The sequence below is a fragment of the Hippocampus comes genome, unplaced genomic scaffold, assembly GCF_001891065.2.
Source record: "Hippocampus comes isolate QL1 unplaced genomic scaffold, H_comes_QL1_v1.1 scaffold433, whole genome shotgun sequence".
Lineage (NCBI taxonomy): Eukaryota > Metazoa > Chordata > Actinopteri > Syngnathiformes > Syngnathidae > Hippocampus > Hippocampus comes.
In genome coordinates, this window is record NW_017805041.1 from 122,905 (window position 1) to 148,670 (window position 25,766).

General features: G+C 44.1%; 4 protein-coding genes across 4 annotated transcripts; all 4 read left to right on the forward strand.

Annotated features, from left to right (window-relative positions):
• Positions 1-87: 87 nt before the first annotated feature.
• Positions 88-3,422, forward strand: drg2 (developmentally regulated GTP binding protein 2). The gene is made up of 14 exons (XM_019864414.1): positions 88-245; positions 375-467; positions 710-870; positions 1,126-1,215; positions 1,299-1,359; positions 1,466-1,556; positions 1,642-1,714; positions 1,922-2,012; positions 2,087-2,184; positions 2,304-2,380; positions 2,451-2,539; positions 2,642-2,700; positions 2,827-2,880; positions 3,142-3,422. Exons 2-14 carry the CDS (start codon positions 404-406, stop codon positions 3,226-3,228), a joined length of 1,095 nt encoding a protein of 364 aa, XP_019719973.1. The 5' UTR covers positions 88-245; positions 375-403; the 3' UTR covers positions 3,229-3,422.
• A 4,617-nt stretch (positions 3,423-8,039) lies between these two features.
• On the forward strand, positions 8,040-9,996 carry LOC109512567 (uncharacterized). The gene is made up of 2 exons (XM_019864410.1): positions 8,040-9,785; positions 9,983-9,996. Exons 1-2 carry the CDS (start codon positions 8,150-8,152, stop codon positions 9,994-9,996), a joined length of 1,650 nt encoding a protein of 549 aa, XP_019719969.1. The 5' UTR covers positions 8,040-8,149.
• Positions 9,853-13,629, forward strand: LOC109512566 (mucin-6-like). Its single transcript, XM_019864409.1, has one exon. It carries the CDS (start codon positions 10,094-10,096, stop codon positions 13,616-13,618), a length of 3,525 nt encoding a protein of 1,174 aa, XP_019719968.1. The 5' UTR covers positions 9,853-10,093; the 3' UTR covers positions 13,619-13,629.
• LOC109512568 (unconventional myosin-XV-like) lies at positions 13,629-25,656 on the forward strand. The gene is made up of 45 exons (XM_019864411.1): positions 13,629-13,812; positions 13,932-13,995; positions 14,100-14,209; positions 14,309-14,383; positions 15,060-15,150; positions 15,254-15,259; positions 15,548-15,651; positions 15,754-15,817; positions 15,907-16,020; positions 16,136-16,297; positions 16,397-16,510; positions 16,596-16,654; positions 16,849-16,972; positions 17,103-17,198; positions 17,289-17,420; positions 17,504-17,629; positions 17,710-17,787; positions 17,960-18,096; positions 18,169-18,214; positions 18,295-18,419; positions 18,549-18,666; positions 18,757-18,932; positions 19,075-19,159; positions 19,286-19,339; positions 19,415-19,496; positions 19,598-19,734; positions 19,836-19,931; positions 20,047-20,282; positions 20,362-20,552; positions 20,689-20,761; positions 20,893-21,084; positions 21,207-21,322; positions 21,528-21,622; positions 22,156-22,291; positions 22,997-23,356; positions 23,557-23,621; positions 23,858-23,983; positions 24,094-24,148; positions 24,290-24,434; positions 24,510-24,603; positions 24,688-24,790; positions 24,875-24,990; positions 25,069-25,128; positions 25,300-25,375; positions 25,517-25,656. Exons 1-45 carry the CDS (start codon positions 13,649-13,651, stop codon positions 25,654-25,656), a joined length of 5,118 nt encoding a protein of 1,705 aa, XP_019719970.1. The 5' UTR covers positions 13,629-13,648.
• Positions 25,657-25,766: the final 110 nt, after the last annotated feature.

The window sequence follows — 25,766 nt, forward strand, 5'->3', positions numbered from 1 at the left end:
TGTTCCCCTGGGCGTTCAGTAGTTCACACTCCCCCCACAAGAGAGCGGTATTGCGCCTTCTATGTTCGTGGCCAATGGCGTTGTAAACGAAGAAGTGTTGCCCCCAATTGTACGAGGCTGCCATGGTTTTGGTCTTCGGGAGCATGCAGAGCAGTGGAGTTTATGTGAAAGTGTAAACCTATGTTCGTGCAGCTTTGAAAACTAGACGCCACACGCTGTGAATGCGGTTCCTCATTTAAACAACTGTGGGTTTGACTTATCGTCCTTTTGAAATTTTATTTTCCGACTGTTACATCTATTTGCGTAGCTTTACAGCGGTTTCGCTAGCCATGCTAGACTGACACGTTTTTGTATGGGTTTTCCTCATTTGACAGTGCAATTGCAGTCCAGCTGAAGTGCCATTATGGGGATTTTGGAGAAAATCTCCGAAATCGAGAGAGAAATTTCTCGGACTCAGAAAAACAAAGGTAACGTGGGAACAAGCGGCTATCATACTGTTAGCAATGAAAATAATGGAAGAACTTTGGAGTGTTTTATGCCAGTGGCATGTCACTCTAAACCTGCCTTGAACACAAAATAATATTGTTATAACATGTGCTATCTCCTCAAAGTGATGACAAGCAATTCTGCCTTGTCTGTGAAGAAGTCAACGTGACAGTTGCAGAATAACAGTGCTGGTCTGTGGTGATTTCCTTCCTTTCTTTCACAGCCACTGAGTACCATCTGGGCTTGCTGAAGGCCAAGTTAGCAAAATACAGATCTCAGCTGCTGGAGCCCTCCAAGTCGGCGGGGGCCAAAGGCGAAGGCTTCGATGTTATGAAATCTGGAGATGCACGTGTTGCTCTTATTGGTTTCCCCTCAGTGGGCAAGGTATGTCCTCATATTTTGGTGATGGCCCCTTATGAAAATCTGAACATTCGTGAGCAGGTTTTTTTGTTCTTTAACTTTGTGAAACTGTACTTCTACTTCAGCTCTAATTTCTTCTTCTACTGTTATCTCCTGGATATAGTCTCTTTACGTAGTGCCCCCTTAGTGTTGAAACGTAGACACCACATAACTGAATTCATAAGCACAGCCGTTAGCTCATAAACCCATATTTTATGTATTCAATCTTGTGTGCTCCAGTCCACTTTCCTCAGCTTGATGACATCAACAGCCAGTGAAGCCGCTTCCTACGAGTTTACCACCCTCACCTGCATACCAGGTGTCATTGAGGTACAGTCATTCACATCATGACACATCTAAAGTGTTCTCGTGGCTTTTGTCCCACCCACACTTGCATGTCTTTCAACATTCAGTACAAAGGGGCCAACATCCAGTTGCTGGATTTGCCAGGAATCATCGAGGGCGCCGCACAAGGTAATCAAAACTGCTCCATCATGTTTTGCTGAGTCAGCAACTGCCATCCTTCACACCAGACTGCCCCAGTGCAGATGATTATTGTGTAATTATGATACACTGACAGGTAAGGGAAGGGGTCGTCAGGTCATCGCCGTCGCCAGGACAGCAGACGTTGTGATCATGATGCTGGATGCCACCAAAGGGGACGTCCAGAGGTGAGTGAGGCCAAGTCATTTTACGTGCGTGTCTGTGTGTGTCAGTTTCCAGACTATAGCCATGACGTTTGTCTTTTATCCTTAGAGCACTTTTAGAAAAAGAGTTGGAGTCGGTGGGCATTAGGCTGAACAGGGAAAAACCAAATATATATTTCAAGGTAAGCGGTTTTAATCATTCCCACTCACATTCACACCGATGGACAATTTGGCGTGACCATGAGGCCGATATGTTAACCTCTCTTTCTCTGTGCTGCTCTAAAATTAACCATTTTATAAGAAATGTCAATTAATTAATTTTTTTACAAAAATCGGGATTGTCTCAAGAAGCATATTTTTTCCCAACGCCCTCCCCTGTGCTTCCATAGCAAAAGAAAGGCGGTGGCCTCTCCTACAACTCCACAGTACCTCTAACCCACTGCTCGGAGAAGCTGGTTCAGCTCATCCTTCACGAATATAGTATCCTTCACAAGCAGGAAAGCAGAAAAGCAAATGAGCATCTAATGCGCTTGTTTTCTTTGACCATCCATCAGAAATCTTTAACGCCGAAGTCCTTTTCAGGGAGGACAGCACGCCGGACGAGTTCATTGACGTCATTGTCGGGAACAGAGTTTACATGCCTTGTCTATACGTCAGTTGTTTTTTTATTATTATTATTATTATTATTATTTTTTTTTGAAGGCTTGTTTTGAGTTGCTGCTCAACTTGTGTTTCTTATGTACGCAAAATATTGATCTCTGCATCAACCAGGTGTACAATAAGGTGGATCAAATCTCCATTGAGGAGGTGGACCGCCTGGCTCACAGACCTCACAGTGTTGTCATCAGGTCGGCCATTTTACCGGGCGCTATTGTGTCCGTTGGTTTACCGGTTCACTGACTGCTCTTCTTTGACTAGTTGTGGGATGAAGCTCAACCTGGATTACCTTCTCGAGACGCTGTGGGAATACTTGGCTTTGATTTGTATTTTTACCAAGAAAAGAGGAGGTTCTGTATACAAACATAATACAGCACTTTGCTTCTAAATCCCTTCTGCAGTCATTTTTATCAACTTGTGTGTGTTTTTTTTTTTTTTCCTCACCACCTCAGAGCGCCCAGACTTCGCTGATGCCATCATCATGAGAAGAGGAGCAAGTGTGGAACATGTGGTCAGTAGATTCTCAGCAAATGTGCTGCGGAGAGCCGCATGTCATCACGTATTGCAGTGTGTCGCGTTGATTTGAGGCCAACATTGCATATGTTTTGTTTGTTTTTTTTTTTTTTTTTTTTTGCAGTGCCATCGCATCCACAGAACCTTAGCGAGCCAGTTCAAGTATGCTCTGGTTTGGGTACGTTTTTACACAGCACCACCGTGTATTTGACTCTAGAAGCTGGCTTTGGACTACATTTCCTCGATTGATACGGGGAAAGTTAACAATCAGTTGATTCTTGGTGATGTTTTTAAACGGGGCAAAGCTCTGTGTGATTAATTACTATCCTGTTGATTTTGATGCAGTTGGCTAATTGAATCACTTTAAATGGTAATTAGAGCTGCTTCAAGACTTGTATCAAACGCGTTCCCCATCATAAAATGTCGCACGTGTTTGCAGGGCACCAGCACAAAGTACAGTCCTCAGAGGGTGGGCCTGACGCACATCATGGAGCACGAGGATGTCATCCAGATCGTCAAGAAGTAAAGACTGTTCTGCAATGGAAGCGCACCCACAAATCTCTTTATATTTCTTTTAACAACAACAACAAAAAAAAAGATATATCTAAAGCCGTTCTGAGTTAAGCAAAAGTTGATTCATTTCCCTTTTAACTCAACAACTAAATTCATTGACAAAGGCAGACATGACGAAGAGAGAATAAAGTCCACCTTAGTTTCAAACCAGAAAGTCCTCGTTTGTGTTATGCTCTAAACATCTCACGAGTAGTTGTCTCCCTGCATACCTGCTACCTTCTTCCCACTATGCCGCAGGTAAGGGTCTCTCACTTTTGAAACCTTCCCTGCCCCCATTCCAACCACCCAACTGCTTCTCTTTCTTTGTTTTTTTTTTAATCTCTCAGCCAATGTACATGCTTCTCACACACACACACACACACACACACACACACACACACAAGCACAATGGCAACATTAAAAATTGAGCAGCATCTCTTTGATGAAGAGGAAGAGAAGTGGGGATACACTTTGCCAAAGGGGAGAGGGGCTCTTGGAGTCCCCTCTTCTTTCAAAGATGATCTCATTCAAGATGTCTTCATCATGTGTAGTAGTAGCAGGCCATGCACCAAGAGCTTTGGAATAACCTGAGTGGGAAGAGAGGAATGATAGAGGGATGACTGTCGGGGGAAGAGGAGAGGACAGGTACAGTGGACTGAGTGTGCAATTGCGTGAGTGGAGCAGACACTTGATGCTACCTGAATGCTGTGTTTGCGTGCGCGTGGTGACTGAACACAGGCTAGAATTGTGCTTGTTCGTAAGCCTTCTCATCTCATGGTTTTATCGCGGTGTGTAAAGTTGTAAGTTCATTTCTGGAAATAGTTTTGGGCTAAAATAGATGCAACCGTTTGATGACTACACCCTGTTCGAGTCATTCATCGACAAAATGAATGTCAAGAAAGTGTAGACACTTAAAATATGGCCTGCTCTATTATTCATTCCGACCCGATATTAGTATACAGTACTTTTAAAGACAGATTTTTTGTTAATGCAAAAGTTTTATGGACTCTTAGTATCGTAGAAATGTATCTGATGTTCTGGCCGCTGAGTGCATCTTACTCATACAAGAGGTGGTTTGCGACGTTTAATGACAAATGACATGCGAGACGCTCGCATACAATGTCAGCTCATCCTTGTTTGCGTATCATGCGAGAGAAGAGCACATGTTTTATCACTTCATGCTGTGCAAACGTGGATGCGTATTTGTGCTTCGGCAGACGTATAGCGACCCTGTGAACAAACATGTTAATAGCAGCCTGTTTACTCACCTTTAGTTAGGATCTATAGGAGGCTTACTGGAGTCGAAGACTGGGTTTGAAAGTGTTTTATTTTATTTTTTTTGCAACGAGCACTGGGGTGCAATCATCCACCCACTGTTGTCTTTGTGTGTCTATTCTCTCTTTGTGTGGCAAAACCCATGACGTCCCTCATTTATTGTGCCAATTTGACCCTGCGTGTGTGGGTGCATGTGTGCCTGAGAGATGTCTTTTTTGCGGCAAGTGTATGTGTGGCGCACTGATAAGCACGCACACACAAGCGCCTTACAACCTTCTGTCATGAGGGGGGGGTGTTCACTTCAGGCTTTGACGTTGGCAGCCAGTGTGGGATGATAGCTTAGTGTGTGTGTGTGTGTGTGTGTGTGTGTTATCCCACTTATGAACACACAATAGGTCTGTGCAGTGGTTTACCCAGGCTACACACACATATATATATAAGTGAAGCATGTTTACTGTGAAATGTAATATTGCAGCTCTCATGTGCAGACTGTACCACATAAGTCGTGTGGTACATTGTATGTATGTTGCAAATAGTGGGCGTTTGTCCTACGAATGCTCATATAATCCACGAAACATTGTTCTTTGTGTGCGTGTGTTTAGTGAGCTATAAAACGTGAGCAGATGTACCAGAGAAGATCTCTGAGGTCCAGACAGACTGCGTCTGTGGGCACAGCGAATGCTTCGATGGCTGTAGGTGCATTATGACAAGTGACTGTGGCTCTAACTAAGCAAGAAGGTAAGTCAAGATCATGTTTTTTGGTTTTTATTTACAGTATACAAATTGAGTAGAAAAGGATTGGAGGTTGATAAATGGACTGGCGGAGGGTCTTGCTTCTTTTGTTCCCAATGTAATTTGCCACTTTTCTACATACACGCACAATTAAAAAAAAGTGTTATTTTCATGTTATCAGTGTGTGACATCATGTTAAGCCCCAACTACCCTTCCCAAAATGTATAGTCAAGGGAATTTTGTAAGTCAGTCTGGTTGGAAAGGATGATGGAAAGTGACATTAAAAAAAAAATTCAAGGATTTGTTGAATATTAATGACACATTTGTCATTCTAATTGTTTATATGAGGGTAAAATCACTCACATCCTTGACAAATTTGAAGAAAATAATGTACCATTCTTAAGAACCCTGGCCCAGACATTATTACTAAAAATGCATTACATTTAATGTGCCATTTCCAGTCAAAAGATAGCTGATTAAAAAAAAAACACGTTTAAACTGTAGATTATAGGTCAGAAGCAAATAAATACCAAGTTAAACTATGCCACTTATTAACTAGAGTAACTTATTTACGATCCATCCAACCATTGACTATAATGTGGGTCCTCATTAGCATCACTGGTAAGTTCATGCTAGCACCACGTGATGTTTAAGGTGGACTGTTTTATAAATATAGCTTTTCAAATAAACAAGCGCTGCAATATATTTGCATTATTAGCAAATTCGTTAGTTTGAAGTCCTCTATTTAATTGAAACAATCGTTGAGTTCTTTATCTGCTCCATGCTCGAAACCGGTATGTCGTCAACGTCAGATGTTCTAAAAAGCAGGTTGTGTTGTGTGGTCCACTAACCACAAGGTGGCATCACCGTATCTACGTCGTCACTAAGGCATTTGTCCCCGTTTTTTAAAAGGTCATCGAATTCATTCTTTAACATGAAAGGAACAAATGATTATAGGGAGCAGATAAATAGCACAATGGTCGTCCTCGCGTTCTGAAGTGTGGGGTTATTTTCTCCTTCCTGGAATTCAACAATGAGCAAAAAGATGACCTGTACTATTGTACAGTCTATTCACGATGCATTTTTCGTTATCGCTCATTGTCTTTGCTGATTTTCAGAGTGAAATCAGCATGTTACAAGTTGAATTCATGCGCTATGCGGTAATGAGCTCTTTTCTTTTGTTCATCAGCTATCTGCCCTCCGTCTGCTCTGTGCTACCTGGCTGTTAACCCCTGACACTTGCCCGCATGTATAATATGTCGTTCGGGGAGCGCGCCAGGGTGGGAGGTGATGCTTTGTGATATATTTAGAGTGGCCACCAATGAATGTTTTATCCGCGCTGTGTAGGCAGAACACAGTGGCAGTCATCAAACATTCATATCTGCCACTGAGATGACCTCCTTGAATATCAGCCCATCATCAATGAATTAACATGATGCAGTTTTCCACAAAAAACTTTTAGGAAGGACCAACTTGTATGTTTTTTTGTGATGAGAGTCAGGCTTCCCTAGATTAGTAAAAAAAGGAAGGACCAACTTGCTTCTTTTTTTGTGATGAGAGTCAGGCTTCCCTAGATTAGGCTGTTATTTTTTTGTCCCTACTGTAAGTGGAACTTAATGTACTTGATTTTTGAGTATGTTGCAATTAATGGAAATGTTAAAAATGCCATATTGGATCATGAAGTAGGCTCGGAAATTGTGGTGGATCTGTTGTCCCGATCGTGATGTCACTTTCAATTAATGAACTGAGTAGAAAATTGGGCGATTAAGATGGATGGAGTGCATCATCAGCCAACCATAAACACATGGAAGCCCCCGTGCAAAGTGTGTAACATTGATGAGGGTGAACGTTAATGTAAAGAAGAGACTGAGCAACAGGGTGTTTCTACTCAGTGTCTACCACCGGGCCTTCAGGTGTTTGTGTTTTGACTCTGTGTCGCTTTGCCTCTCAGACACAGTTTAGGAACAGCTCAGTCATCCTGCATTATTCATACACAAGCGAGTCCACAGATAGGGTTACCCTGAGACAGTACATTAAGGTGCCCCTTGCAACAGAGGATACACAGCACACTCTCACACAGATACTGTCAGAATGATCATGATGACATTAAATTAGGTTGAATTAAGTCGCAGTGACCAGTTACAAAAGGCAGCAGGAGGTCACAAAGCAGTGAGAGAGGGTGTCCGAATGCTCAACCTGGGACAAAAAGGAACGTACCCTTCCAGCGCCAAGACAAACTGACCGCTCTCAGTTCTCTTCGCCGAGGGAACGTCCCGACAAAGTTTGCGTGGCAGCCAAGATGGGGATGCACTCCGGAACTTACAGGACACAATGACAATGGGAGCCACACAAAGGACTACACGTACTCCATTGCTTTGCCTTTTATTCTCTGTGTGACCCTGCGAATATACTTTCATGATGTACAAAAACAAACAAGGACCAGGAACTTATATTTTCTTCTGGACACGGCATTTGTGAGGATCCAGGGGACCAAAGGCAAGAAATTTACATAACAGGCAGAAGTAAAATTATTTTATAATAGAACGTTTACATTGAATGAGCAACCAATGTCATTATTTAAACTTAAATGCCTTCTAAATAAATCTTTCTGATTATTTTCTAAAATATAGAAAAACATTTTTGTGGCTAAGCTTTGACAACATGTTTGAGTGAGCGCTGAAGGATAAGCAGTCATTTTTTTTGGATCCAGGACTGAAGGACCATGGTTTGTTTTTGTCTCAGTGTTGACTGAATTTTTTTTACAGTGTGCAGTTTTTCTGCAGTGAAACTTGATGAAATTGAAGAAAACAAGACATGATGAAAGGAGGTTGTCTTGACACCAATCAATTTAATCACTGTGTGGCTACCTTTCCATACTAGCTGATATCATGCCATCCAAGAAAGCTGATTCAAAAGCGGTTGCCAAGAAAGGCAAATCACAGGAGACAAAGAAGGGAGCAAAGGACACTAAAAAGGCAGGGAAGGATGCAAAGAAAGGAGCAAAGAAACTGGAGGAACCAACTAAGGGAAAGCGGAAGGATGGTGGGAAGGAAGGTAAGAAAAATAAACCTGTCAGTGAGTCAGAGGAGGAATCTGAGGAAGAAAAGTTGAGGAGTGAGGATGAAGATAGTGATGAGAATGAAGAGGAAGTGGTGGCTAAGGTGTCAGCTCCTCTTGATATAGATAAAGGTCGAGCAGTTGTTAAAAGTGCCTTTAAAGTGACAGCTGTGAAGGGTCCTCAGCCTCCCCCAAGTGATTCACCTTCTCTGGATGATGAGGATGAGGTACTAGACAATGGGAAACCACAAGTAAAGAAAGGGATGGATGCAATCAATCTGAAAAATGTGAGTGACGTCCAAATCAAGGGCGCTTCAAAAGTCATGATGGGCTTAGCCGCAGAGGAACAGAAGAACGACATAGCGGAAGGAAAGTTGCAGAAGACGGCTCACGCCAAGAGTCACCTCCGAGGGGCCTCGAAAGTTATCAGCGGTCTCACAGGAAAGGCCTCTCCATTTAGTTTCCCAACCAAACAAAAGCAGCCAGAGAAACCTCAACCAAAGAGGAGCCTTAAAAGCACATCCAAGCTTTTCATACCTCTCTCTAAGAAAAATGAGAAACCACTGCCTTTTGGTAAACCTCTTCTAAGCACCACCAAACTTTCAAATGGACTTGGGCCTAAATCCACCCCTGAGGAGCAAAAGCCAGGTCCATCGGGGTTCCAGCTTTTAAAAGGACATGGGTCAAAAGAAGATGAGCAAAAGGCCAGTCCCTTGGATTCCAACCTAGTCAATGAAAAAGAGAACAGTCCAGACAATTCCAGTCCTCCTCCCCCTCCCAAAAAGACGCTGGACTTGTCCAGTTTAGGAGGGACGGGGTGCATGGCCACAGAGGCGAAGGGTTTGAGAGCTAAATTCAAAGGCATGTTTGGCCCCAAAAAAGTGGGATTGAGATTCAAGACAAAAGGATGGATGCTAGCAAGGATAGCTGCTGCCACCAACTGGTTGATAGCGGGGCTGCCAAGTTCCAAGGGCCGAGGTCGACTAGGGGCATGGGCACAGCGTCAAGGACGAAAACGACTGTCATTTGCAAACCGATCACCACGGTATTACAACCACCCTTCGGATTATGACGAAGATGAGTATGGGTCTGAGGAAGACTACCACAGTGGGCAGCCAGAGGACTTTGAGCACGATGATGATGATGATGATGATAATGATGATGAGTGGGAAAATGAATATGGTTACTACGACGAAGACGGCAACTTTTATCCTGATGATGAGTTTTATGATGATAGTGATCTGGATGACTATACTTATCCATATGAAGAGTATGAAGATAATTGTAATGATGCGGTGGAGTATTACTATGGTGATGATGGAAAGCTCTATGCCATTGTGCACGAGCCATTAGATTACTCTGGCAATGCCATGGAGACTATCTACGATCCAGATGAATCTGAAATGTACACTGATTCTTATTTTCATCATCATATGGGTTATGACTATGGCTTGTCAGCACACTATGGTATGGTGAATGCTGGTTCTGCCTCTCTCCCAGGGTTACCCGTACATCAAGATCCAATGCAGGGATATTTAGATGTTGCTGGATTTCATTTACCTTACCAGCAATCATCCAATGTTGACAGTGGGCTGGCTCCAAAAGAAACTGAAGATCTTTACAGATATGAGCAAATCCCTTTTGCTAATTCTACTCCTGAGCAGTTCAGAGTCCCTAGGCCTCAGGTTAGATTATTTGGAAAGGAAAAACTGGATGTGGAAACCTTGCCACCACCACCACCACCACCACCACCACCACCACCACATTTGACCCCCATGTTTTCATCTCAATCTCTTGGTTTTGACCTTATACATCATAATGAGCAGTTCCTTCCCACTTACATCCCAGCACAGCCCCACTTCCCAACTGCCATTAACCACCAACAACCCCCCATCATACCATCTTCACAAACAGCTGAGATGATTCAACATGACCACGTGCAACTAAACCACCCTACTCACCCTCCGCTGGCCACTTCCCCTCATCACCTGCCATCATTTTCTTTACCGCAGTTTGCCTCCCAGGTGAATAAACCATCTTACCCTCGAAACCCACCAATGTTTCAAATGGAGCAAATGCCATCAACAGTCCCAAGAGTACAAACTGATGACCTTTCATTGATGCATCCACCGTCATATCCCCCACTGGCCGCATCAAAACCAGTACATGGCATCAACCCGCCTCCCTTACTCAGGCCAGGAATGTCAGCTAATCATATGGACTTTCAACCACACGTCCAGCCAGACCACTTTCCCCCTCACTTGTACAGAAGAGACTTTACACACCAATCCCCAATTACAAGCCAAAGGCCAACCTCTCCACAGAGACTACAAAACCCTTATGTTTCACCACAGTTCCATGTGAATGGAGAGTCTTTTACTTCTCAGCCACCTGTTACACCAGTGAGGGCTGGAATTGGGCTTCAGAAGGTTCAATCTCGATCCCCACATCAAAGTCCCATAACTACACCAAGAGGATCCCTGAGGAAGGGAGAGGGTCCGCCCCCTGATCCAAGACTATATCTCAGACAACAACAGCATTCAAGTGCATCGCCGCTTCCATCTTCCAGAGCACAAAGTAGACAACGAAGATCCCAAGTGAGGAGATCGCCTTCTTCACCTCCATCTTTTTTACCAAGAGAAAGAGCTCCTCTATCTGTACGTGCTCAGTCTCCCCATCAAACTGTCCAAGCTACCCCCATCGATCATCCTCCCTCTCCTTCCCAGTCGCAGAATACCAGGCAGCCCCTCCCCAACCACACTTCTACTCACAAGTTTAAAGGTGTTTCAGGAAGCCCAAGTCACGTTCCCATGGGGTCTGTGAAACCTTCTCCAGCTAACGTCCACCCAAGAAGACGAAGTCGACGTAGACCCCCTGTTACTCAGCATGTAGCTCCATTCAGGTCCTCTATTCGCAGTTGCCGAAGCCCTCCCTCTGGACAGTTAAATGGTGTAGTTGAGATCCCTATGCTAGCAAGGAAAGGGAAAGGCTTGCAGTCAAGGGACTCAAAACCTCAAATGGGCTTCCAAAGACCTATTGGTAGGGGACAGCCACTAGTACGTATGCCCAGACATCAGTCCTCTCCTCCTTCATTCAGAGAACCTCCTCCAAGGCCCCTGGTGTCTCGGCAGCCGTCATTCAAACAGGCCACCTCATTTTCTCCTCAACCATTTGGGAATGAGCTCCATAATGGACTGCAATCTCCATATCCATTTCAGGAATCATCTACCATACCTTTAGCTTCTCCTCAGAGCAATGGATTTTATTCACATCCCTCCCAACGAAATAGGACCAAGAGTCCCCAGAATGTCGGAGCAACATCTTTTCACCGTCCAATTCCTTATCCGATACCACGACCAAGTACTCCTTCACCCTCTCAGAGTGTGAAAGAGTTTGGCCACACAGCTAGTGAGCCAGCTACATCTTTATTTCTAACAAATTCATCTCAAAATCATACCCCATTTCCCCTCTATCAACTTCCCTCTTCTCTATCTTATGTCACTCACCACACACCCCAAAGACAACAGGAATTTTACCCTCACTCATCTGCTGGTGAGATTGTGGCTGAAGCCCAAAATGGCCAAGAAGTGACTCAAAATGCCCCTCCAGGTCAATCCAAATATTTGATGCAGGGCACTCACCTGCACAGTTCCTCTTACTCATCTCCCCTCCTCCCCAACGCCAACCCAGACACAACTTTCCTTTCACAAACACATTCATCAGTTCCTGGTCCCTCATCAACATCATCACCCCCATGTTTATCCTCTGCTATGCATAATACCCAGCTACGTAATAAATCTTTTACGTCACCCCTTCAGCGACATCTCTCTCCCATGTCTCATGCCTCTACTGCTCAACAAACTGTCAGAGTTAACTCCTCACTTCTCTCTGGACTTCAGACCTCACAAATCAAAGGATCAATGTTTAAACCCACGGTCGACACCTTAACAACACCCCCAAATCCTGTTGAAACTCAATTTACCATTGTTGATGGAGTTGATGGAGCTAGTGGAACAAATCAGTCATCCCCTCTTCTCTCCAATGCTATGCAGAAGTCAAATTTTCATCAGGCTTCCTATCAACTACCTGATGGCATGATTATAAATCAAAGTGAACCTGCTGAATACTCTCCTGTACAGCCCCATTCCTCCCCTGTGTTGTCCTCTGCCCTTCTTAATCCCCATTTGCAGCGAGGCACATATCGCTTACCTAGTGGCATGCTAGGGACCAGTTCAGAGGCCAAAACCACAACCATTCCTGCATCACCAATGCTTTCTTCTGCAATGCTGAATCCCAAAGTTAGGAAACCTATTTACAAACTGCCTGATGGTACGACAGTTTTGAGAACAAAGCCATCGTCAGAGACTGTCGCAACCTCCTCTCCGAGACTGTCTTCTGCACTGGTAAATGTTAATGCTCTAAAGTCCCCTTATCAACTCTCAACCAGTTCAATTAAAATTCAGCCAAGAGAAACAATGAAGAATCCTGAAAGTACATCCCAAATACTTCATCTTCACGAGGCACAGTCTCAGCTTCCGGAAGGTTCATCACATAAAATTCAAGCTTCAACATCAATGGCCACTGGACCTGTCCTTTCTGGTGCCTTGCTGAACACGAGCATCCGTGGTGCCACTTACAGACTCCCAAACCCATCACTACTGAGGGAAACTGCTCCTACAGTGGCTCCAGGCATTGACCTTTCCAGTGCTCTACGAAACCCGAACATCAGTCGTCCTACCTCCCGTCTGCCAACCAACATTGTGATGGCCCCACACCAGTCCACCTCTACGCAAAAAACAATTGACCTGTCCAGTGCTTTGTCAAAAAGCACTAACATCCGCGAAGCAAATTTCCATCGATCTGACAACAGTATTGGGCCTCGACTCGATACCCTCGGCACCCCGGAGCCCCATTCTTTTGATCTCTCTGGGGCCTTAAAGAACCCAGTCCTTCAGGGGGCCTCTTATCGCCTTCCTTCTTCATGTGCTGTGGTTTCACCACATGTCCAGTATTCCGTTCCTGAAAAGCACTGGGCTCATGGCTCCGAAGTTAAAGTTGTGGACCTGCAGCAAGACATGGATGTATGGGGTGCAGAGAGCATATTACCTCATGGGACAGTACAAAACCTCAATAAGTGGTCTGTGTGTGGCGATGAAAACTTAATTGACCACCAGCACTTGATGACTCAGCAAAACAGCCCTAAAACAGGGGTGTGTAATCTCAACAGGGAAGGGGAACCTCAGGGTCCGTGGTTTGACAAGGTAAGCACTTTTGACAGCCCATATACCGTAAATATATAATTATGTGTATTTCAGGTCTGTCAGCAGAAAATGCTTGATGAGAATCGACAATCTTTTTTGCGACTAATGCAATATAAAAGCATGACGTATTCCCCCCAAATGTTATTTCAGATGTACGCAATTAGAAGCCAGCCCACAGTAGCTCAAAGGGAGCTACGAGAGGAAGATGGCGTGGAAGACATGACACAGCTTGAGTAACAATTTTTTCTGGACTATACAAAAAAATCCTAATTGAGTATAAATCACCAAAAATAGTACACATGAAAATATGTTATTCACAATTTTCTCATCTACTTGCTTCGTCTTTCATTAGGGAGATGCACGACAATGCTGTTCTTCTCAATCTAAAAACAAGGTTTGAACGGAATCTTATTTATGTAAGTGTCACATTCATTTATGTTGTTGTATTCAAAAGAGCAATCATTTCCATTTCTTTTTTGATGCGTCACTTACTTTTTTTTCCCCCCTCTATACATGTCAGACCTGTATAGGTAGTATTCTGGTTTCTGTGAACCCTTATAAGATGTATAACATCTATGGGACGGACATGGTGCTGCAGTACAAGGGTCGTGCCCTGGGCGAGAACCCTCCGTAAGTCATTCTTTCAATTGGTTCACGACGGGTTTGGAATCAGTCCACGCAGTCGGTTATTGCATCCGCTTGCCAAAGTGACATGTCTTTCCTCCTCAGACATTTGTTTGCAATAGCCAACGCTGCTTATTCCAAAATGATGGACGCCAAACATAATCAGGTCATAATTATCAGGTAAGAGACTGACACTCAAGTCACAAATAAACTCTTTGAATAGTTTATTTTTTTAAATGTGCATAGCAATATGATATAGACTATTGCCGCACAATTATGTATAATATGCATATAATGGACTAACGGTTAGGTTGTACCTCATCCGATGAAGCTGTTTTCAAATATTTATGCATAAGATTGTGTTGGACTAATGAAGTGTCTGCTTCACTGAACAAGTGTAATACCTTTGCAACCCCATCAAACAACTTGGGGATGATCTTGAACAGGTATTGTGAATCAGGATCGGGTATGACGCTACTGATCTGAAGTAACAAAATAAATAAAAAGCAAAACTCAAACTACTTCCTGTTTATTGGTTCACTGTTGCTGCTTGTCACCCTCATTTAGGGGAAAAAAAAGAGAAAGTCATGGCTTTTTGCGAGTATATAAACTTTGTCTTCAATACATGGCCCCAGAATTCGTACAGAGTCAGCAAATTTGTGATTAAATTCAGACAAAGGCACCATTATTCCAGTATTCATACGTTTCGGGACGTTTGGTGGTAAGCCATGGGATACTTTAGTGTAAAATGGATACCTTGGTTCGATAAATGTTGGGAAACACTGGCGTATACAGTGTTGAGCATGGCAGTTAATGCTTTTCCTGTTTTTTGTTTTTTTTTTTCTACTTTTTACAGTGGGGAGAGTGGCTCTGGTAAAACTGAGGCCACCAAACTTGTCCTTCGCTACCTTGTAGCTTTACATCACACGTGTAATCTTGCCCAACAGGTATGCATACATACTGTGACACGTGCGCACACACAGATGTCATTCATCCTAACTGAAAATATGGCTCATGTCCTTGTGTTTTTTTTTTTCTTTTTGGGCACAGATTGAGGTAGTGTAAAGTTCCCTTGCATGATATGTTCTGCGTACTATCAAATGCATTTTCACATGTGCCATTATCATCACCTTTGCCGTGTTTTGTTGTGGTGTGCAACAACATCATGCATTGACACTGAGACTTCATGTGCTTACCGTCTATGTCAACATATCTATATTCAAGAATTGTAATTACTGGAACATCTTAAGTTCAACGTTGGTCATAAAAGATTTCATTCTCACATATTTATCATTTAGCTGTGAGATGTTGAAATGCTGTGTCTTTGAACTGAACGGCTGCTAGATACTTGAGGCTGCTCCTCTTCTTGAGTCATTTGGAAATGCCAAAACTGTGCGGAATGATAACTCCAGTCGCTTCGGGAAACACATGGAGGTCTTTATGGAGGAGTGAGTATATGACAGTTCTGCAAATATATTTTGGTTTGAGCACCCCGCAGCTCTCTTTTCATACGCTATACTTTTTTTCTTCCTCAATTCTTCTGCCCGTAGTGGTGTGATCAATGGTGCCATAACTTCTCAATATCTTCTGGAAAAGTCGCGCATCGTCTTCCAGGTAATTGCACGCAGACATCCATCATCAGGTGGCATCCTTTCATCGGGTGTTGAAGGAGGTGTTTCAGGCAATGTTTGTTTCCTCTTCAGGCCAAAGATGAAAGAAACTATCACATCTTCTATGAGATGCTGGCAGGCCTTTCGTCTCAGCAGAAGCAGACTTTCTATCTCCAGGAGCCTGAGACTTACTATTACCTCAACCAGGTGGGCTACACTCGGCTGCAAAATCTGGAGATCTTCCGCAGGTTTCTTCAAGATGTTGATAATGCAAGATGTACAGTATATTGCATTATTTTGTGCTTGCTTGCTTCCAACTCAGGGAGGGGATTGTGGGATTACAGGAAAAGATGATGGCGAAGACTTCCAGCGTCTGCTCGCTGCCATGGAGATCCTCCACTTCACCTCAGACGACCAGTCGGTCATTTTTAGAGTTTTATCTTCCATACTGCACCTGGGAAATGTCTACTTTGAGAAACATCAGGTCATGTTTCTGTACAGATTTTGAAATGTCTGCTGTGTGTAAAATACTGTCTCGTACAGTAATTTTAAAAAAGCCGTGTCCCCCTCTCCTGCACTTCAGACTGACGGCCAGGAGGTGGCGACAGTGGTGAGCGCTCAGGAGATCAGGGTGGTAGCAGAACTGTTGCAGATCTCTCCAGAAGGCCTGCACAAAGCCATCACTTATAAAGTCATGGTCAGTTTTTAAAAATCCACACTCACGCCTAGTGTGTAGTGCACCGCATTACGCATAAAGGACACATTTTCTTCTGTTTTCACAGGAGACGATGAGAGACAAGATTTACACCCCACTGACTGTAGAAAGCGCTGTAGATGCCAGGTGATGCATGTTGTAGTGTCCAATAACATAACCGTGAATAGCCAAAAACGGCACTGAGAATGATACTAAATTTAGTTTCCACCAAACTTAGGAAATACATTTAAGCACCAAAACTAGTTTTAACAGCCGCCATCTTCTCTCTAAATGGCGGTGCAAAAATGTCACGTCATCTCATTGATTATTTTGTCTCCCAGAGATGCTGTTGCCAAGATCTTGTACTCGCTGCTCTTTCATTGGTTAACAGAGAGGGTCAACACTCAGGTGTATCCTCGCCAACACACCCTCTCCATCTCCATCCTGGACATTTATGGATTTGAGGTAAACTGCTGTCATCTTCTCGTGTGACCTTTTGTGTAAAGACAAGAGATGTATTTTCATCAGAAACATATTAGGTGACGACTCATGAATGACCGCCTTTGTCACTATCCCTTGTGTGTGGTAACAACAGGATCTGGCATACAACAGCTTTGAACAGCTGTGCATTAATTATGCCAACGAGTACCTGCAGTTCTTCTTTAATAAGATAATTTTCAGGGAAGAGCAGGTAAGTCGCTTGCATACGGCAAACAGCTGGGAGAAAGACAAGTATTCATCCAAAAATGGAGCACAAAGCATGAATGTGATTCCCATGCAGGAGGAGTACAACAGGGAGCAAATTCCATGGCAGGATATTCCATTTAATGACAACCAACCCTGCATTGACCTCATCGCCGCTAAACCCCACGGCATACTTAGAATCCTGGATGACCAGAGCTGTTTCCCACAGGTGGGCAAGGGGAAGCCCTTCTGCATACATCCTGTATGCAAGACTTCGTTATTCTGCTGGTCAAACTTCTGGTGTGTCCATAGGCGACGGATCATACGTTTCTCCAAAAGTGTCACTATCACCATGGCAATAACCCATTGTATGTGAAGCCAAAGATGCCCTTTCCTGAGTTCACCATCAAGCATTTTGCTGGACGGGTCACCTATCAGGTACGTTGATCTGAATCGGTTTGGAGACACACAAAGGCAATTCAGTGCAATTAAAAAAAAAAATCCTGTTAATGTTGCAGGTTTACAAGTTCCTTGATAAAAACTACGATCAGGTTCGTCAAGATGTGTTGGACCTATTCATGAAGAGCAGGAACAAGGTGAGAGAAGCATCTTCAAATATATTTTAAGTGTGAATGCTCATCGAACTAAGCTTGAACCAGATTCCCATCTGATTGTGCACAAATGTGGCCTCTCAAAAAAAAAAAAAAAAAAAAAAAGATTCCCATCTTGTTCATGTTTTCCTCACCTCAAAAACTTACTGCGTTTTAGATGGTGTCGAACCTCTTCCTGGTTCATGCAGAAGTCCTGGGGCAGAAAAGCAACACGGTCACCAGGAAATACCAAGCATCCACCGTCAGCAGCAAATTCCAACAGTCTCTGTTGGAGCTAGTGGACAAGATGGAGAGGTGAAATACACGGTTGATACCCCAGGTCACCCTTAACCATTTCTCATCTGTCTTACTTTGGCTCTATTTCAGGTGCAACCCGTTTTTTGTCCGCTGCATTAAGCCAAATAACACAAAGGTAGATGTTGACAAAGAGCTTCCTGACAAGCCCACAAACACGGTCAGTCATGACATGTTGAGATGTACGTCTGCGTTCAGAATGCAGGTGTGTTTGAAGACGACCTGGTCAAAGGTCAGCTGCGTCACTCCGGCATCATGGAGACGATCAGGATCCGGAAAGAAGGCTACCCTGTTAGGATGCCATTTTCTATCTTCCTGTTCAGGTGAAAGGCTTTATTTTCTGGTTCAGCCTTGAATGACAAAACATCCCATCTGCATTCTTAAACTGGAAAATTCATCCAAACTAAGTTTGACAATCACCGAATGCATCAAGATGTGTTTATCTGGCGTAGATATAAGTCCCTGGTGGGAATTCAGCAGCTTCCATCAGCCAATGGAGACAGCTGTGTGCTTCTGCTCAGTAAACTGTGTCCTCTCAAACCAGGAGACTACCACGTCGGCGTCGCAAAGGTTTGCTCTTCCCTCTGGTCCAAGTATTTTTGTTGTCCTTTTTTAATTCTAGGTTGTCACTCACAATGTACTTTGCTGTGCTTGTTGCAGTTATTTGTGAAGGAGGCCATCTACCAGCTGTTGGAGTGCAAACGGGAACGCTGTCGCCACCTCGCCGCGCTCACCCTGCAGCGTTACGCTCGCATGTACCTTGCCCGGAAACGCTACGTGAATCTACGCCACATGATCATCAGGCTGCAGGCGCATTGCAGAGGATTTCTTACGAGGTGGGCCACAAAACCCTCATCTCAAATCTCCACGATTGGCTCTAGCTCACCCACAACCCGAGTGGGGGTTTTAGAAAATGGATGTATCGATAATAATCTTGACAGTTTTAGACGAATGAATTTGCTGATGCTCATCTTTTAGGAGGCACTATGTGAAAATGAGGCACAGCATGGTTCGGTTCCGGTCCCTCGTCCATTATTATATCGTCCGGAAACGATACGTCAAGGTGCAGACTCACTCTATGTGAAATCAAACAAGCAATAAAGGAAAAAAAAAATCACATTCAAATGTGTTGCTTTTCTTTTGCATCCTAACGACATCCTTGACTTGGTTGTTGCGGTCTGCCTGCAAGATGAAGTTGATGGCCAAGCGCAAAGCTGAGGAGGAGACGAAGAAGAGAGAAATGGTAACCCCAAACTCGCATTCCTCCTCACACTGTTGCTTTTTATTCCATTGTAGACCAAAGTAACTCTTCTCACAGGAATTGATGAAAAGAGAAGTGGTCAATGTGACGCACTTGGTGATCCCTGCAGAGCTTGGCACTCTACTGCAAGCAGCAGGAGGTTTGTACGCTCTCTGTATGGATAAATTGTCGTCCAGTATACACCGTATACGGCAGTGCTTGGTGATTTATGACTAATCCTGCCACTTTTCTCTCTGTCAGCCAGGCGAGAGTTGCACTCTGACTGCTTGGCTCTGCTTCAGGCACCTCATATCCGAGAGTCCTCTTCCGGTCAACTCACTCTGCCTCTGGACATTAACAACTACCCCTTCGATCGTTACGTGCTCAGATACTTCAGAGTAAGATCTGTCAACATAATCTTCAAACTCACTTCAGTCCTGTAAATACTGTAATATCCCTTTGGAATTCCACTCCCCCTGTCAATGTATTCTTGTGGTAGGAGCCCAAGTTTGGGATGTTGAAGACACCCCTGGAGGCCCCTCTAACCTGCATCGAAGAGGACCTGAAAGCCGAAGCTCTGCAGCTTTTCAACATGGTCAGTGGAATCATAATATTGTTTGTATGTCGAATGTGACAAAACACCCTAAAATAGTGTGTCACAAATTGTGCATTATTGTAATTTTTTTTTGCATTAATGTATTCTTCTGCAGGTGTTAAGATTCATGGGAGACCCTCACCTGAATGGCGCGCAGGAGAACATGTTTGGCAATTACATCATCCAAAGAGGTCTCTCGTCTCCAGGGTTACGAGATGAGATCTTGTCTCAGGTGGTCAACCAGGTGTGGCGCAACGTCAACGCTGACAATGCGGAGAGAGGCTGGCTTCTATTGCTGGCGTGTGTCTGCACCTTTGCTCCCTCGCCACAGATGGACAAATATCTGCTCAAGTAAAAGGACCGACGACATGAATTCAGTTGCCATGAATCATACCCTGTATGGCGTTCAATATGGAACGACCGCCTTTAGGTTTGTTTCTGACCATGCTGCCACTGGTTGCCAAGCATTGCTGCAACATCGACTCATCCAAGCCAGTCAGAAGACGCAGCAGAGTTCAGGCCCCGCTCCCGAGACTTCACGGACCTATCCGCTCTCCCTGCTGGAGTGGACGACCAATCGGAAGAAAGCTAACATGGCGTTACATGTGCATTGTTTTGATGGTAAGAAGAGCGTCAGCGGAGTTGATGATGATTTTCATTGATTGATGGAACGGTTGTAAAATTCAATTTAACAATAATCTACTGCTAGTTGTGATTCAAGCCACCAACTGGCCAAGTGATTCCTCTTTTTAATTAGGATCGTCGTTCCTGTGCCCAGTTCACTCCTGGACCAGTGGCGAAGATTTAGCGGGAGACATCCTGCACCACAGGTGCTCATTCAAAGTTGATCATTTTCATGAAAGCCATTGTTGTCAATCCAGTAGATGCAAAAACCCTGTGGGTTGTTTGAGGAAAATACAGAATTTGCATTGTGGGGGTGGGGGCGTGGGGGATCTTGCAGGGGCGTGTCAGACTGGTGGAGAGGAAGTTCAGTCCTGATGAAGGAGCATGGCCAGTGGGTGGAATTAGCGGGTCACGACTACGTGATGGACCTGATTGCAGACCTGGAGCTTCCAAATGTCTTCCCAAAACAGAAGAGCTACTTCGTCATCAGTACTGACAACCCCACGAGAGTCAGGGCCAATGCCAGCCTGTCAGTACACTTAGGAACACCCCATGCACGCCCCAATACAGTATTATCATCGACAACGTTTTTTTTGTTTGTTAGTGTGTTTGTTTGTTTTCGCTAAGCAAATGTCTTCTTTCTTCTTATAGAACACTATTTGGGAGCGGCTTTGATTCAGATGATGAACCTCCGCCTTCCCTTCCTCCGAGCGGAGGCTGCAGACCAGCCTACAGCCTCTCTGAGTCTGACGGTTACCACAGCCACGGTGCACACACTCGTTTATCTTTCACTACTTTATTGACCGAGTTGAATTGGAGATCACCGCATCACATTGGGAGACTTTACACCTTATTCAGCAACATGAAAAATGCCGTAGTAGTCAAGTCACGCAGTTGTACCTAATGAATTGGCCAGAGATTGCGCCTCAATGCAATGGAATGAAGCTGAGTGTCTTTCTGCTTGATGCGCAGTGGAGTCCGATGCATTCAGTGACGGTCAGACTCAGAGAGGAATGGACCGTTATCTGGACAGCCTGTTCGATCCCGTTCTGTCTGACGGCAACACGGTAGGCGCATCGTTTTATCTAGAAACGTTGGTCAACGTTTTCCAGCACTCACCAATTTCCTTTATTAAGAATTACGATAAATTAAACAAGAAAGCCAAAGCTTTCAGTGTCACCTAGTGTAATGTACTGTCGAACAATTTGTTGATAATGCACAATCGATACATGTGTCATAGATTTTATTTAGTTGGAGATACTGCGCATTTCAGATGAAAACAAAATTTCCCCTTCACTTTGTCTTTATTACAAAAGGTGTAGAAAGAAATCTGCCTTTGCGATATACAATATGCTCATTTTCGATCAGGTGTACACCACAGGACAGTATTCATGTTGCAATGATGTCTGATATTTGGTGGAGCATCTCTTGCAGTGTTTACGGTACTTCCAGGGGCGTATTACGTTCCCAACTCCTGGTAGTAGAGTCAAGTTCCCTCTTGAGCACTAAATCGACATTTTTGTATATTCTTGATGTCTCCTGACGTGTCCTCCTTCTTTTCTCTCCGTGCTGGTCTCTTCTTATTCGCACCGTTTGCCAGGACATGGAAAAGGCCGGAACTTTGGCAGCAAGAATGAAGGGAGGCGGAGGTATAGGCATCTCAGGAGGAGAAAGAGGAGAGGAGGAGAGTCATCTGGTCCCCAGTAGGCCGCATCCACCCGGAATACATCCTGGAGGTAAACATTAGGAATAAAATGGCTTTTTTTTCCCCTCCACTGGGGAAATTCAGATTCAAATTGGCTTAAGGTTGTTGATTCCGACATTATTCAAGGTCGAATGCTCTTGTGATATTTAATCGAGCCTGTCAAAGTTTTAACTGCACACTCGCTTAAGTTTAGAGACCGTAATGGGCAGCGTTCCTCCTCATGGTTAATGCATTGACCTGTATTCAGTGTAAGCACACATGGCTCACCTGATCTCCTTCACTCTCATTCCTATTCAAGCTAAACGCTCGGTTCTTTGCTTGCCAGTCTTTCAATAGCTACGTGCGGATAGGCGAATGTGTATTTGTGTAAGTGTCTTTTCATTTCAGATGGATGTTTTTCTATCCACATTTTTCCCCATGTGAATTATTTGCAGTTCTTCTATTATTCAAACGGACAATGTGGGAAAAAAATATGCATTTGTTATGAAAGATAAAGAATATTTATCATCACTGTGTGACTGTATATACGGTATATCATATGTGTTGCGTTTGTAGCAGGCTATTTTTTAGAATGTATTGAATGAGTGTTGGAGAAAGAGGCCTTTCTGATGCTCCAAAAATGTGTGAGCTTTCTGTGGTTGCATATTATGTTATGGCCATAAGATATATAACCATCCCAATCCTATTCAGTTTAAACATTTTCCAACTCTTCCATGTTCCTTGCTGCTTTCTCAAGCCGTGCCGGTGCTCCCAGTAGCAGGAGGCATGATGCCACCTATCCCTACCTTGCCCACCTCCTCTCACCACCATCACCATGAACACCACCAACAGCAGCCGCAGCAGCAGCCACGACAATATCACCAATACAACCGACCCCATCACCCTTCCCATCAAACGACTTCGTCCACCTCCGCACACGTAACCCCCAGTCAGACTTCCTCTCACGCTCCATCCGAAGCCCCTTCTACACCCCCCTCTGCGCACCCTAGTCCTCTGAGTGCTACTGATGTAGCATCACATGGCACCGGTGTTGCAGGTTTGGGGTTGCCCCCACTTCCGCCCATGCCTGTAATTCCAAGCTTGCCTGTTTTGGAAGGTGCGTCAGGTACAATAATGGCGTGCTCTTCGCATGTGTGGCCTGAGGGCATGATGAAGTAAGTTGTGTCAAACAGTAGTGGTGTGATGTCAAGTCTGTTCTTTGGTGCGCGCTAACGCTTGCAGTGCTTTTTTTTTTTTCAGTGCTCAGTTTATTTCCTTGTACAGGAACTTGAAGTATTTCATGTGATTGCCCTTCAGGAACGGAGCAGGCAGCACTGACTCAACAGCAGCAAGCCATTATCAACCAGCAAGCCATTATTCTGGTACAGTGACTATTTACGGTACAATATCATGGAAACGTTCATTATGCTCAGTACACATTTGAACGCATTAAAACTGAAACCCGTTTCGGCTTATCCCATGCTGAATTAGAAATGATCATTTGTGGTTTTGACTCTTCGTGAGACCATCTCCACTTCGGTAAAAATGCTGCTGCTTGGCTGTTATCGAGACTCGGTCCATATTTTGACCTCTCTGATTGTCTCTGTGTGTTCTGCAGGCCCAGCAGATGACCATGCAGGCCATTGCAATCCAGCAACAGATGATATCCTCTTTCCCCACCTCTCATTCGCCACCACTACATTATTACCCACACTCGCCGCAACATTCTCGCACACCCAGTCCAGTAAGCAGACACTCACTCAAACTGCCTGCAATCTATGGACTTTGCTGTTGTGCAAGCGTGCATTTTCGACAACCGCATTCCGAGTTGTGTGGCCTTCTCGATCTCTGCAGACGAAAGAAGATCGAGACAATTCACCGCCAAGGCCCAGCTCTCAGCGCAAAATGAGTAAGTGTGTCACCTGTTTTGTGCAGCATATTTTTCAGATCTTTCCAGAATCAGATTCACTCTCAATTCAAGACCCAGTTTCATACCCATGATTCATACAAATTGTCACCAAATGCTCTTATTTGAATAATTAATTTCCAGGTCCAACACACAGCCCGCCTCCAGACGCTGTGGTCCGCGCCAGTGTGAGTAACACTGAGCGCACGGAGCCCAGCCATGACATCAAAGACATCATCAAACAGCACCAGCCTGCCAGCATGACTCCCTCTGGACTTTCCATCAAACGGTAACACACAAACATAAAGTGCACATGATTGTATTGATCAAAAGAACCCAATTACATCTGGTTACATGTGCTCAGAAAAGATAATGGAAAGGTGTTCATGAAGAAGCCAGACCCCCATGATGAAGCCATGGAGATCCTGAAAGACCAAATGGCCAGCCCACCTCAAACAGTACATTACACACGCGCACACAACCATATACAGAGTTACAGACTGATATAAATTCGGCCTGACCTTTTTTTTTTTCCTTCTCAGACTCGGAAGAAGTCTTTGCATCATAAAGAGGAGGGAGGAGATCGCAAAATGACCAAGCTTAATGAATCAACTCACTCCAACGTAGACCACGCTCCTCCTACAGGTGAGCTTTTCACATGAGATTTGGATTTCTGTGAACATTAAATGACTGCGTAGAAGTTTGTGACTGATTTGTGTGTCTGTCCAGTCTGCAGAGAGTTGCCAGTTGAAAATGAGGTCATCCAGACTCAACTCCACAGCAGGACCAGCGATGAATATTATACCTACACCAACGTCCCCTGGAAACTTTACCTGAGGAAGGAGGTGCATGTGCATTTCAAACGGCCATCAGCAAAAACAGGCTTTTATTAATTTGGTCATATTTGTGATTTAATGTTCCAGGTGTTTTACCCGAAGGAGAACCTCAATGATCCGCTAATGTTGGACCTAATCTTCAGACAGGTTGATTGAAGTATTCATTGTACAATTGCATTGTACATTTACTCAACATTGTTTTATTTGTTCTACACATACTGTAGATTACACTGTTGAGCAAATGTTTTTTTTCTTTTTTTTTATTCCAAGGCAGGGAACTAATAACCGCAGGGATTTTTATTGATTGTATTTCTGCAGGTAGTACATGACACATTCTCGGAGGCCTGCATTCGAATCACTCAAGAAGAAAGACAAAAGATGAAAGCTCTCTTTGGTAAGGAAACCAACCCAGCTATAAGGTGGAATGTAAATGCAGTACTTGCATCCAGCAATTTGCGAGAGTGCTTCTCCTGTCCAGGGTCATGGGGAAGGTTTGTGATATGCAGTCAATCCCACAATTACATTTTTCTTGCAGTGGAAAACCAGGTGGATCAGGCTCCAGGTACTCACCATGAGGACGTGAAGAAAAAGGTGGTTGCCATGGCGAGAGACTCGTGGGAGATCTACTTCTCTCGTCTTTTCCCGGCTTCTGTGAGCGCTTGGCCTTTTCGTTAATGAAGTCCAACCATTCTGTTTTAAAATGTTCAATATGAAATTGTTATTCCATCCCATTTCATCGGGGTTTATTTGCCTGTGGTATACTCAGCTGTTTATGTTGTCATGTG

What these genes read in the sequence shown, in the direction of transcription:
- drg2 (XM_019864414.1), top strand. Translation starts at nt 404, where the DNA reads ATGGGGATTTTGGAGAAAATCTCCGAAATCGAGAGAGAAATTTCTCGG. An exon ending in TTTACATGCCTTGTCTATAC is followed by an intron (nt 2,185 to 2,303) that starts GTCAGTTGTTTT and finishes TGCATCAACCAG; the next exon opens with GTGTACAATAAGGTGGATCA. An exon ending in TTTTACCAAGAAAAGAGGAG is followed by an intron (nt 2,540 to 2,641) that starts GTTCTGTATACA and finishes TCACCACCTCAG; the next exon opens with AGCGCCCAGACTTCGCTGAT.
- LOC109512567 (XM_019864410.1), top strand. Translation starts at nt 8,150, where the DNA reads ATGCCATCCAAGAAAGCTGATTCAAAAGCGGTTGCCAAGAAAGGCAAA.
- LOC109512566 (XM_019864409.1), top strand. Translation starts at nt 10,094, where the DNA reads ATGTTTTCATCTCAATCTCTTGGTTTTGACCTTATACATCATAATGAG.
- LOC109512568 (XM_019864411.1), top strand. Translation starts at nt 13,649, where the DNA reads ATGCTTGATGAGAATCGACAATCTTTTTTGCGACTAATGCAATATAAA. An exon ending in GAAGACATGACACAGCTTGA is followed by an intron (nt 13,813 to 13,931) that starts GTAACAATTTTT and finishes GTCTTTCATTAG; the next exon opens with GGAGATGCACGACAATGCTG. An exon ending in ACCCGGAATACATCCTGGAG is followed by an intron (nt 22,292 to 22,996) that starts GTAAACATTAGG and finishes TGCTTTCTCAAG; the next exon opens with CCGTGCCGGTGCTCCCAGTA.